The 13,721-nt window shown below is 39.3% G+C and overlaps 1 protein-coding gene across 7 annotated transcripts in view; it reads left to right on the top strand.

Annotated features, from left to right (window-relative positions):
* PARD3 (par-3 family cell polarity regulator) overlaps positions 1 to 13,721 on the top strand; it is a 652,516-nt gene that overhangs the window by 475,681 nt on the left and 163,114 nt on the right. For all 7 annotated transcript variants that reach the window (XM_077808301.1, XM_077808302.1, XM_077808300.1 and 4 more), the window contains one exon: positions 601 to 817. In XM_077808301.1, the coding sequence (XP_077664427.1) occupies positions 601 to 817 (217 nt within the window). The remainder of the gene's footprint in view (positions 1 to 600; positions 818 to 13,721) is intronic.

Raw genomic sequence — 13,721 nt, 5'->3', positions numbered from 1 at the left:
CCCCTTTCCTGGGGAGGCTTAAGAGTAAACAAGGTGAGCACAGACCAGACCCTTGGGTTTTTAGGATACTAAAAACGCCAGTCAGATTCTTAAAAACAGAACTTTTATTATAAAGAAAAAAAAGTAAAAGAAACACCTCTGTAAAATCAGGATGAAGATAATTTTACAGGGTAATAAGATTTAAAACACAAAGGATTCCCCTCTAGGCAAAACTTTAAAGTTACAAAAAAACAGGAATAAACCTTCCTCTTAGCATAGGGAAAATTCACAAGCTAAAACAAAAGATACTCTAACGCATTTCCTTGCTATTACTTACTATTTCTGTAATTTTAGATGTGTCATTCAGTAGGAGCTAAATTACTTGCTTGGTCTCTCTCTTTGTCTCTGGAGAGAACAACAAAAACCCAAACAAAAACCTCCCCCCACCAGATTTGAAAGTATATTCTTTCCCCATTGGTCCTTCTGGTCAGCTGCCAACTAGGTTAATGGAACTGATTAACCCTTTACAGGTAAAAGGGGAATTTTATGCTACCCTTAGCTGTATGTTTATGACAATTTGTTTGTTCCTCTCCCGCCAATATTTTTTTCTTATTCTTTCAGTGGAGGAAGACACAGAGGAGAGTTCAAGATCAGGGAGAGAATCTGTGTCCACAGCAAGTGACCAGCCATCCCACTCACTGGAGAGACAGATGAATGGAAGCCAAGATAAAGGTGACAGAAAAAAGGCTGGAAAGGACAAGAAGAAAGACCGCGATAAAGAAAAGGATAAAATTAAGGCCAAGAAGGGAATGCTCAAAGGCTTAGGAGACATGTTCAGGTAGGTGCTATGCACACAAGATTATGAGAATGTATAACAAAATGGAGCTTCATTTTTTGTATTCTACTAATGCTCAAAGGCCCCAGTTGGGAACAAGGCCCCTTTGTGCTAGCCCCTCTGCAAATATATATTTCACTACAAGCTCCAAAATACCAAGAATTTGAACATACCTTTAAAGCACCATATTGTGAACTCCTGTGATTCTGTACTAAGGTTCCCCAGGGGGCAGTGAAGAATTTGCAGTCTGAGGGAAGGACAGCTAAGGCAGCATTAAGCCATCTTTTGTGACCTCCTTATCATGTGCTGCTCCGGGAGCTGGAGTGGTCCCAATCATAACTTAAGAGAAACTTGTGGGCCTGTTTAAGGCTGCTCTATGGCCACAGTGCTGTGTGCTTCACACCCACCCTGCCTCTAGCATGAAGGCATGCTGCCTATGCCAGGGCGTGCAAGCGGATCCTTGGAAAACAGCAAGGGTGGTGGTCCACTTTAGTTTGTATGCTGAGAGAATTCTCTCCCAACTGGAATTCGAGCTTCAAGAGCTGCTTTATGCCACTCTGGTCCTTCTACTTGTTGTAAAGGTGCCAGAGCAGAGGTGAGGATCCCACCTGCTGTCTCCATCTAGATATGACAGTTGTCCAAAGATTTCATCACATTCTGAGAGACAGATTTAAGTTTGGTTTTAGTAACTACGTCTTTCCCATAAGTGGTAGGGGAGAAAGTAAGCAAAATCTTTCTTCTAGCTAGCAAGGGTAAATAAAGTTCCTTGACAAAGGTAGTGTCTGTTTTTATGTGTGCAAAAGTTCATTACTTAAATTTAATTAGAAGTAGAGTTACTGGTATCATTTTAATGGTTCATTAATAATAATTCACCATGAAAAGGTCCAGAGCTTCGATTAAGCTCAGTCAAAATTTAGTACCTGTTACATTTCTGATTCTGTAAAGAATTCATTAAAGGTAGGTTCTCTGTATAGCTTGACAGTTGTTATGTTTCTGAATTATACTGCAGTATTAGTTAGCTTGTCTTTTTAATGAAAGCTAAATAAGAAGATCATGTTGTTTTGAAGTTGCATGTATTTATCTTAGGAGGAAGTAAGGCTTTGTAGTCAAGGCAAGAGAAATGGGAAATCAAGCAATCTGAGTTCTGTCCTCAACTTTGCCACAGGCTTCATCTATGACCTTGGGCCAGATTTTCAGAGGTGCCAAGCATCCACAACTCCTGCTGAGATCAATCGGTGCTACAACACATACCTCTCAATCTGCCAATGCCCAAGTTTGGTATACAGTGTATAATAAAGGCTCAGAATGAGGGGGACACACAAATTGTCCATGCAGGAAACTTAAAATGCTGCAGGATTTGTTTCTTTGGTGTCAGTAACTCTTTCTACAGCCTCAGCTCTGTGATTCTTTATTTCTGATGTTAAATCACTTTCAGTAACAGACTTGTGTGGAATGTAGATAACTTAGGGAGTAAAATGAGTGATGTCCCTTGAAATGAGGGATTTTTATAAGGTATGGGTCAACTTCTAAAAAGTTACATTCTTGCTTTGTTCTTGAGTTGCCTCCTCTGTAAAATGATGGTACAAGTACCCACTTCACTAGGATTCTGCAAGGCTAGTGGCTCAATCTTGCAAGGCAAAACATAAGGGTAGACCACTTGCATGCACCGTTGAGGTAGTAGGGTTCCATGTGAGCTCAGGGGTCCTTTCACATGTTGTAACTTGCAGAATTTATCGAGATTCATAAAGATTTTATGTTTCTGCATCACTTGGAGGTCTCCAAATGGAAATTGCTGTAGAAGAGGGAAGTATTACTGATAGAAATTTTTATATGACATCAACAACTAAATATAAAATCAATTTGATTGTGTCATATACATTAAGCACCTCACAAGGACGTCTTTAATTTGGAAAACAGCAGCAATTTGGTTCTTCAAAAAGGATCATGATCCTCTTGTCTTTTAGTGTTCATTTAAGTAATTATCTCTAATACTCATGCAGTGCTTAGATTTGCTTTGTTAATACATTCTCCATAATTTTCTGAGTGATGGAATATGTTGCATTTTGTAAGGTAACATTTGCCACTTCTGCCTGCCACATGCCTTGTATTTTTACACATCTGATGCAGTTCATAGTTTGGTAACTGGTGAAAGAGCATACATATGGTAAATAGAAAACCATGATACCAATAACACTTAATATTTAAGCCATAATTAAAATATAGTTAGACATTTTGGTGCCTGACAGCATTATTATTATTTTCTTAGCATTTCTCCATCTCTTTCCTTCCCTTCCTCTTTTGCTGCTTTCAATGCACTTAACTTATCTTAAGATAATCTTTCTTCATTACGTTGCATGGGCAAGAACACTTACGGGATGGAGTTACTGTAACTGACACTTTATTTCAGTGTCTGTATTTAGCCAAGGGGCTTTTTATTGCCTATATGCAAACTGACAGCTCATAAACTGGCGCCTACATAATGCACAAAAATAAGTCTGCTTCCCCTCAATTAAAATCTCAGGATTTGGTACTGGGATCTTCATAAAATTGTAGTGAAAGATGCAAACTCCCACTAGAGGTTACCTTTCTCCCTCTTCAGCACAGAATCATTATTTCCAAAAATTCCCCTTAAGATCCTTACCGCAAGTTTGAAGTAATAAATAAACCTTTTAAACACTTACATTATTTTGCCACTTCTATGGAATAGAAGAAAGAAATTTGGTACAACTCAGAGTGACTCTATCAGGATTAAAAATGAAGCGTCCAATTCTACAACCCCTTCAGATGTAGAGTTCCCATTGATTTCAAAGGAGTTCTGTTCACAGAGGGCTTGAAGGATCAGGCCTGGATATTCTAATGATCACTCATTCTAACGTGTGCATTTCTGTGTTATGCATATTTTGGGGTGGGGAAGAGAAGAGTATAAGTAAATTGTTCAACTGAAAAGGTGATTCAGTTCAAAATTATTCCTTTACACCAAAGCTCATATTTAAATACAGGATACTAATATACACTTGGAACTGAGTTCAGCAGAAAGTTGGCCTTTGTTGCCACGGTAACTTACGCAAAATATTGAAGAATCAGCTTTTGGGGCCTGGTATACAAGCTGGAAGTACAATTTTTGCTAAATTCAGATATTGTTTTGCTGGCTTTTATGTTTCACGATTAGGAATGCCCAGAAGACTGTACGCTATTCTATTCTGCACAAGTTCATCACCGAGGTATCTAAGTACCTGCAGTATACATTTAGCAATGTGACTAGCTTCTGCTCTGTGCAATTCTTTCTGGGGAGAGGACTGAAAAAGGAAAATTGCATATGGATTTTTTTCCTTAGTGTCCAGTGTGCTTTTATTTGTGAAAGTGAGGAAGGCTATGTTTGCCTTGCCCTTGGAGTTTAAAGCGGTGAGTATTGAGATTGTTCTTAGCTCCTGTGTTACAAGTTATGGCCATAGTATCACCCATGCAGTTTTACCATAGTAAATGTAGCCACTTAGAAGACCCATTTATTGCACTGATGCTTCTCCCCTGGGCATCAAATTGAATGTAGTTTCCATAAGGGTGGTGAGCTGTGTTAGTCAGGATCAGGTACACTAACACCCAGCTCAACGTGATTCCCTGGGCAGGGTCTTGAGCATGGTTCTGTAATACAATGGCATCACAGTTTAAAAGGTGGCATAGTACAAACTCAAACTGAGTGACACCCTTTTAAGCCATGGTGAGTTCTTTAATATGATTTATTGGCCTCATCTTGTTCCCAAGGGAGTTGATGGCCAAGCTTCCATTGGTTTTCCTGGTAGCAGGATTGGGCCTAGCAAGTGGACAGGGACAACTGTTCAGTCTCAGGAAAGGAGACGAGATCTTCAGGTTTCATGATGCTGGTAAAGAGATCAGATAAAATGTTCTTATACCTAGGCCAATTTAGCAAAAATGAAATAAATGCATTCCACATTAGGACACAGAAGTTGATTTTTCCAGCCTTCACGGTTCTTGAAGCAGTGAAGCTGCGGTTTCCAATCACATCTGGTTGGAAATATAAATTAAGGGGAGGGGGAGCCTGAATCAAATGCATGATAAGAGAAATGGTCTGAATGTAATTAGGCATCAGCATTTATAGCTATGAAAACAGGTTTGGAGCTGGCCAAAAAAGGTAGGTGGGCACGCCTCTGTGTGTGTGATGCAGAAATGTATTTCCTTTGTGGAGGCTGTTCATGAAATGAATATTATTTAACTATGAAACTATGAGATAAGAATATTATGATATAAATTAATTTATACTTGCCTGCGTTCGAACTAAGGCCCCAATCAAGTGAGCACACAGCTGTACAACTTTAAGCATGTGGATTAGTCCATTGAAGTAAGTCAATGAGAGAGCACCATCTGTTTAAAGGGCATAAGTGTTAGCAGGATTGGGGACACAATTTCAAGATTTGGCCTATGGTGTTTACGAAAACGTAAAGCTCTGATCGTACAATGCCAGGCCTTCATCTCATCTCTCGACTATTGTAGAGCACAGATGGGTAAACTGTCACATTGGAAAGCCAATGCAAATGCAATATTCCCATATTACCATTAGAATCTAATCCTACAATTACATTTAAAATGATTACTGGGAGCCTTACAGTGTTGTTTCATCCAGTTCTGCAAGAGGAAATAGATAATTTAGTTTGAAACCTTGTTTAGCTGAAATCAGATATAGTGTTGTCTTTTTTACACAGCCGTTTCCAGAGTGCACTGAACATGTCCAGATTCATAAATATATTATTTGTAGCTTTGAATTACACATTTCAACCACATTAGCCATCTGAGACCTCTGACTGGGCATTTGGGAGAATAACGTATACAGATAACTATTGTCTGTTACATAGCTTCCTGATTGAGCTGCCTACATCATGTTTTTCATTTAGTTTTCCTTGTCATGATATCTGAGAAAGGAGAAAAAGCAAATAAGTATTTTTTCTTGCTAAAGATTTGCAGACCAGTTTGAAATGAGCATTTTTTGAATGTGTAGGGTTAAATAAGTCCTTATATAAATGTTGAAATTTCAGTCATTTCAAAGATGTAATAATTAACCTCCATATTTGCAAACTTAATATTTTCTTTCTTTTTTCAATCTTCACCAATCATCTCCAGACCTTTAAAGTTGAACATATATGGCAGAAGTGCCTAATGCTCTACAATAGTGTTGAAACACGCACAAATCAAAATAACTGGAAAGCACCCCAACCTTTGTAGAGTTTAAAAAAAAAAAGTGATCTAAAACAACTTAAAAAAGAGGCAATAAGGCTCACTGAATAATAATGCCTTATAGCAAGAGGTAAAGCTTGCCAAACCAGGGCTCTGGTAGACAATTAAGGGGGAGCAAGTTCCAATGGTTGGAATTTGTCAGCCAAGAACCCTCTCTATCCCTGCTCTATAAAGCCTGTGTTCCCAGGACAAGCAGCAGAGAGCTCATGTCTCACAGCAGGACACTTCAGGCTTTGAAGATTGTCACTGGCACCTTGAACTGCACCTGAAGCAGTATTAGTGCCCAGTTGGGAGCGTGGTGCACAGGCTTTGTGCCACCAGTCACCTACCCCACCAAAACGGTTGGCTGGTGTGTTCTGAACTATTTGGAAGTTTCAGGAGCTTGACAAAGGCTGCTCTATATCTAGTACATTACCGTCATCCATCTTGGTTGAAGCAAACTGTGCATAACTGTAGCAAGGTCCACATCTAGTCAGCCACAGATAGAACAATGTATTGTGGGGCATTGCTGCTTTCAGCATGTCCAAAAACAGTCAGGGATGTAATAGGACCCTAACTGAATTATACAGGGCAAGGGTAACACTGTACTTCTCCTATTTGTGATAGAGGAGGCACAGTCCTCTTCTGTTATGCTGGGGGAATCCTATTCATGACCCACCAGCTTGTCTAGGTTCTGTCTTGGCCAGATTGCTCTGATCCTGGTTCAGATTTTTGTTAGTTACTGAGAATTCACAGAAGCATCAGTCTTCAAAAGAAATCAGCCGTAGAGCAAATATTACCCTGATATAGATAATTACTTTTGTTTTTATAACTCTCATTCAAAGAATTTTCTTATTTTTCAATTCCTACTTTCTAATTAAAAGTAAATATGGACCGGAAAGACAGAAGGTTTAATAAAGCTAACAAAAAGCCTGGCATGAAAATAGTTATGTTCTTATTAGATGAAGAAAACAATGCCTCCTCCAACTCTCCTCTTCCCTTACTTTTCATAGTCTGATCTCTTTTCCTTCTCTCCATTCCCTCTTGGCAATTATAATCAGTTGTTTTGTGGAAAATAGACCTTAACATAATGGTGTTTCATTTCTTGCGTCTGAAAACATCAGGCGTTATAGTTATTTATGACTGAGATCTAATTGGTGCATATGTGTGTGGTTTGATGAAGCAAATTTCTCATTGCTAACTAAACAACCTCACATAATCCAGCAGTGATTTAAGGAATGCAGTTACAGTAAGTGAGTTGTAAACTCTATGCCTTTTTAAATGACATACAAAAAGTACTGGTGTGTATTTGTGAAAGATGGATATAAAATGAGAGATTAACATAATCTTATGTGGCATTCTAGTTTGTCATTCTGACAGGAAACAGTGGTTTTGCTCTATGTATTCTTACCACTTGATTTTTCCAAAGTAAATTTTGAATTTGTAAATCTGATGTGGGTATAGTGTATGTTTTTTAATTTGAGGAGAATCAGGGTTTCTGTTTCTAACACACACAGAAATAAGTGTCTGACCTGTTACCAAAGACAAGTCCATAGTAGCTGATAACATATTCTCCCAGTATTCTTCCTTTGCTTGTCAGTGAGTTTAAATAGAGAACCTCTGACATCTACAACACAGTATCTGACTGCAAAGCAAGCAAAAGGAGGTGCATAGCATGACAGCTGAGTCTTCTAAGACCCTTTCTGACGTTCCTTAACGTTTCTTTTCCAGTTCTGCAGAGTGAATATAGAATGCAAGTGTCAAGGATGACACCTACTTTATAATCCCTGTAAAGCAAACCTTTTCGTAAAAGAATTTGTTGACAGTTTAGATATTCTAAGTCAATTTCAATTCTAGTCTATATAGAAAATGGGAATTTTTTTCTGCAATTGATGTGAAAATTGAAGGTTACTGACTATTCAGTCCCTAACGAAGTATGGTAAATAAATACTGTCTTCAGTAGTGAAGGATCTGTTAGATGAAAGGATCTGTTAATGACATTCATTGCAATGTGTGTTGGAAACATTTCTTTTGAGAGTTAATTTGCAACTGATCGTGTCTGGATATCTGTAATATTGGCATAATAGTTCAGAGATGCTTTGATTCTATACCTTGTTTTTAAAGCTGTAGTCTTTCTTGAAAATCCTGGTTGAAAATAGTTTTAAGAATGTTTTGTATTTGTTAAAAGAAAATGAATGTAAAATTATATTTAAGAAATGGAATAGACTGAATCAGATGACTGTTGAACTACTTAGGCTGACATTTGCTTGAGTGATCAATTTCTAGGGAATAGAGTTTTAACTTAACATTGCATTTCACTTGTTATGAGCATTGATCTGTATTCATAGTGTGTTGGAATGCTCCTGTTAGGACTTCCTTGTGTTTTGTTAGCGAATAGAATCATTACATTTGTAGCAAACACTAGTTTGCCCAGGAAATACCTATGTGGATTAGCTTGGGGTCATGAACAAAATGATTCCTGTAGATCAGCAGTCACAATTAAAATGACTGTGTCTATAAATACTGAGCACAATCTGTGAAGCCCTAGAGCCTAGGTGAAATCTACATGGATGAAAGTAGAGAGAAATCAGCTGCTGTACTGGAGGGTAACAAATGTTGAACCAGTCTTTCAAAAAATAGGTGAGAGTGATGAACCTGGGAGTTACAAACCAATGAGCCATACTTTAGTACCAGGTTAATTGGTTGAAATAATTAAAGATAGAGTTATTAAACACATCCATGAACATGATACGATAGGGACAAACCGGAAGGATTTCTGTAAAGAAAAATTATTCTTCTCCAGCCAACCCAAATTTTGAGTGTGATCACAAAAATAGTGGATAAAAAAGAACTTATTGATATAATTTATTTGGCCTTTCAAAAACCCTTAGATAAAGGCCCTCCAAGATACTATTAAGGAAACCAAATAATCATAAATAGTCACAAGAAGAAAAGTAAAGGAAGAAAGGTAAAGTACTGTCTTAGATTAGAAACTAACTAAAAGACACAAACAAAGAATAGGAGTAAATGATCTATTTTCAAAATGGGAAAAGGTTGTTACTATAGAGTGTCCCAAAGAGCCGTACCAGAACACTGATTGAAATGCTTATACACATTGCTGAACAACAACAACCACTCAGGGAAAAGGCCTAGATGTTGCAAACCTCTACGAATTGCACAGTGGCGCTTAAAAGAGGAAACAAAATGTTTGGATGTAGAAACAATGGAGCAGACAATAATACTGAAAATATTCTAATGCCATCATATATGCATGCCCTCACTTTGAATACTGTGTACAATTCTGGTCGTCCTGAAAAAATATATGGCAGACAATGTCTAGAGACATAGAAAGACTTCCGTCAGAAGAGATATTTAAATGATTGTGACTTTTTGGAAAACAAGCAAATAAGAGGAGAATGATAAAGGTATACAAAATAATGATTAGCATAAAGAAAGTACACTTCCTTTTTTTTAATCCTTTCTCATAATACAGAGCTTGGGGATGTCTAATGAAATTGAAAGATAACAAATTTAAAACTGATAAAAGGAAATTCTTATTTCACCACACAAGTTTCAGTGAGGCGCCTCTAACCTCGAAAATGTTATTTGGCTAGTGATTAGTAAGGTAAAAATGATGTTTCAGTGTTAACTCTGAAATTCCTCATTTTGATCTCAAAGCATAGGAATTAAATAGGAACTTTAACATAATGAGGTCAGTCAGTCACTAAAGGAGAGATTTTATATTCATTTGTAAAAATAAGAAGTTGTTTTAAATACCCTCTTCACATTTTGTATAATTGTGAGAAGTGGTTCTACAGCATGTAGACACTGGAGCTCGGCTAATTCATCTTACAGCTCAGAACGGACAACTTGTTAAATATGGCTTCATTCCAAAATGGTAATGGATTATATAGAATATCATATGTTAAAATTTCTTTCAAGGATAATTTAGAGTGGCTCCTGCATCAAGGAGCTGGCCCCTCATCACCAGTGTGAAGAACTGATTGGAATGCACTGCAACAGACCTGACATTATATGTTAGTATCGCTCTTTTTATGGCTTTCAGGTAAGCATGTTTGCAAAGTTGCAGTAAACCTTTTTAATGTGGAATAATGTTTCAGCAGCTAATGTAGTGTTCTGTTGCACATTAACTTTTGCTGCTTCTTTGCAAATTTTCGAAAGATGGGAGTGCAAACAAATGTTATGTTGTTTGTAAAGTAGACCCTGCTGCAACGTGTTCACCTGATCAGCAGTTTCTGCAGAGCATATTTGGGCTAGCTTCTGATATGGGGTGACTAGAAATGATTCTTGAAAGATCACTTCCTCAGAAAATATCCTTATAGATTCCATATTTCCAGCACCTCCCTCAACGACTTCGTTGCCTCCTAACTTACAGACCTAGTCAGATATATATATTTTTAATAAATTCATGTTAGGAAGTTAAATACACCTTTAAGTCATGAAGTGGAGCACAGTGCTACTTGGCCCAGAGACCCTATCCATAGATCTACTGGGATTTGTGCTTTTTTAACATATAATTATGGCATACTATTATAATGGCTTCTATGGAGTCTTTGCATGCTGTTTTGTGAATACATCTTTATGGTTAATATTTATATACATTATATTTCCACAATGCTAAATTCATAGGGATATTCCTTGTTAGACTTAGGCATTGTGGAACCAAAATACCACTGATTATAGGATTTAAGGTCCTAAGTGCTAAATCATTTTTGAAAATGAAATTTAAATGTCACAATGCCTAATACTTTTAAAAATTTGGGCCTTGGTCTTTCTGTACCTCCGTTTCCCAAACTGTAAAATGGAGATAATACCTACCCGTTACTGTCTTTTATAGTTCCTTCAGATCCTGTGATGGATGACACTTTTGCAGTGCTCAAAATTATTATTAGGCTAATAACATACAGCATTAACAACTGCTGAATACTTGGGTTAGGTTTTGTTTGTTTTGTGGATTGCCTCGTTTCTAAATGGCTGGAAATATTTGTATATTTGCTTTTTTTAAAATTATGCTAGGTAGCTAGCACCGAGTAAGAAAACTTCAAATCGGAACCAGAGTTTATGGATCGGCTATATACATTCCATGTACAAGGGTTAGTATAAAAGCTAGTAAGCCCTAAGTTGGATCAGTATTAATGAACACTGCAATAAAGAACATGAATATAGTACACCTTAGACCAATATCAAGGGCCTCTAGCAAATTAGACAGGAGCTGTACTAACAGTATTTAGAATGCAAGTTGAATTGCTATTAAACATTTGAACAAGAACATCTAATAAATAAGGCTAAGATTTTCTCATGGATATTTTTAGTAAAAGTCAGGGACAGGTCACAGGCAAAAAAGTAAAAGTCATAGGAAGCCGTGACCTGTCCCTGACTTTTACTAAAAATATACCTGACAAAATGGGGTTCTGTGGATCCCCCCACCACCTGAAGCGGGGCAGCTGAGCAGGAGCTAGTAGCCACCTGCAGCAGCTGGGGGGCTGCGGGGTATCCCTGCCACCTGCTGCCCGTGGTGGCCAGGGAGCTATGGGGTGCCCCCCGCTTCCCATGTCTCTGGGAGCTGCGGAGTACCCCCGTCGGCGGTAGCTGGGAGCTGTGGGATTCCCTCGCCATGGCTGGGAGCTGCAGGGCTCCCCACCACTCACGGTGTCCAGGAGCTTGGGGGTTCCTCTGCCGCCCACGGGGACTGGGAGCTTGGGGATTCCTTTGCCACCGCCGGTGGCTGGGGACTCGGGGACTCCCCAGCTGCTAACAGTGGCTGGGGGCTTGCGGATTCCGGGGCTCAGAGGTCCTCTGCCAGCAGGGGCTCGGGAATTCCCCTGCTGGCAGCCAGGGGCTCAGGGGTTCCTGCCACCAGCAGCCCAGGGCTCAGGGGGTCCTCTGCCAATGGGGACTCGGGTTTCCACCACCGGCGGCCTGGGACTTGAGGGTTCCAGGGCTCAGGGGTCTTCTGCTGGCGCAGTGGCTCGGAGATTCCACCACCGGCAGCCGGGAGCTTGGGGGCCCTCCCAGTGGGGGCTTGGGAGTTCCTTTGCCAGTGAGGGTTTGGGGGTTTCCCTGCCACCCATGGGAGCTGGGGTTCCCCACCGCCCACAGCAGCCAGGAGCTCCGGGGGCCACCAGAGGCACCAGGGGTACCCTGCAGCTCCCGACTACCACAGTCTGAAGTCACAGAGGTCGCTGGAAGTCATGGATTCCGTGACTAAATTGTAGCCTTACTAATAAATAATCTAAAATATTTCCAACTATTGTTAATGCTTCTTTCTTTTTAACTTCTAGTGCTGAAAGTCTTACATTCAGAATACAACTTGGTACTAAAAAGACATTAATGCTTAGCTGCGGGAGGTCCAGACAAAGAAGCAATTAATGAGTTAAAACATTTATTTTCTCTGATGATACTGTGTAACTAATGATACCCACTGCATTATCTTCAGAAAAATGCAGGAGTCTCCAAAGCAGGATATCTGGATAATAGATCCTGATGATATCAGCAGTACAAAGAAATCTTTACTAGTTCATTTCTCTTTCTTGGCTACAAAAGTATGAAAAGTGCTTTGGTACTATAAAGAGTTTTGCAAGTCTTAGTGCCAATTTCATCTGCATTTGTATTCTTAAGATTTATTTTTAGGCTGCAAAAGTTTCTGTGGAAAGTATGTTTTGAAGTTGAAATAGAGATTTTTAAAACCCTTCATGATGTCCTAGCTCTGTTAATATGAACTGTAACAAGCATTATAGCAGCCCACTCTTGCTAGGCCTCCTGGTACCAGTGGAATACAAATCATAAGAATAAGGTGTCAGTACCTGAAGAACCCTTGGGCCAGGAAGGGAGTTGTTTTGATTTAAATAATAAATTGTTGATCCTGGAACTGTTAGACTATTTTCTAAGAAAAAGCAGCAAGCCTACCTCCTCTGCTGTGGCTGTGGATCACATGAGAACAGGAGTTAAAAGGTGAATGTATAAATTAGAGCAGCCAATTGGCTGTTTTAACCAGGTACTCATCTCCATGGTAACTGGCACTGAAATAACTAAATTGCTTGTAATTCACACCTCTAGTTATTTTGGTGAAGGCTTTGTGTGGACACTCTTATTTTGAATTGAGTGTTTTATTTTAATATCTTATTTCTCAGTTAAATTATATCAAAATAGGACATTCCTCATCTGAAATAACTATGCACACACAAATAACGTAAGGCATGATTTACAACTGATTCGGTTATTGCACTTCCAGTTACCATGAAGTCAAATCCTAGCTCTTACTACCAATAGCCTAAGGGGCTGTTCGGGCAGCCAGGTATTTCTAGGGCTCAGAACATCTCTAGCCAGTTCCCCCTTCTCCCTGGCCAACTCCAGCAGCTGTAGCGGGGTTGGCACAGGATCCTGTCTGCCAGCTCTGTCCCACCGGTGATTCCTCCTACCACAGAATGATCCTCCCATCTCTGGCTATGTCAGCTTTTGAGATGCTTTGCACCAGTGGTGCTGCACAAACATTCCCGTAATACAGAATCCAGCTCTTAATCTTTCACACAGAAGATATTTTCCATATGAGGTAACATTCAACACTGCGTTCTAGATCCTCAGCCAATGTAAATTTATGTAGCTGCCCTGAAGGCAACAGAGATATGCCAGTTTATGCCAGTGGAGGATCTGGCCTTGTATTTCC

The sequence above is a fragment of the Eretmochelys imbricata genome, chromosome 2, assembly GCF_965152235.1.
Source record: "Eretmochelys imbricata isolate rEreImb1 chromosome 2, rEreImb1.hap1, whole genome shotgun sequence".
In the NCBI taxonomy this organism is placed as follows: Eukaryota; Metazoa; Chordata; order Testudines; family Cheloniidae; genus Eretmochelys; species Eretmochelys imbricata.
The sequence above is the reverse complement of the archived record's forward strand: the minus strand, read 5'-3'. Positions and strand labels throughout refer to the sequence as shown.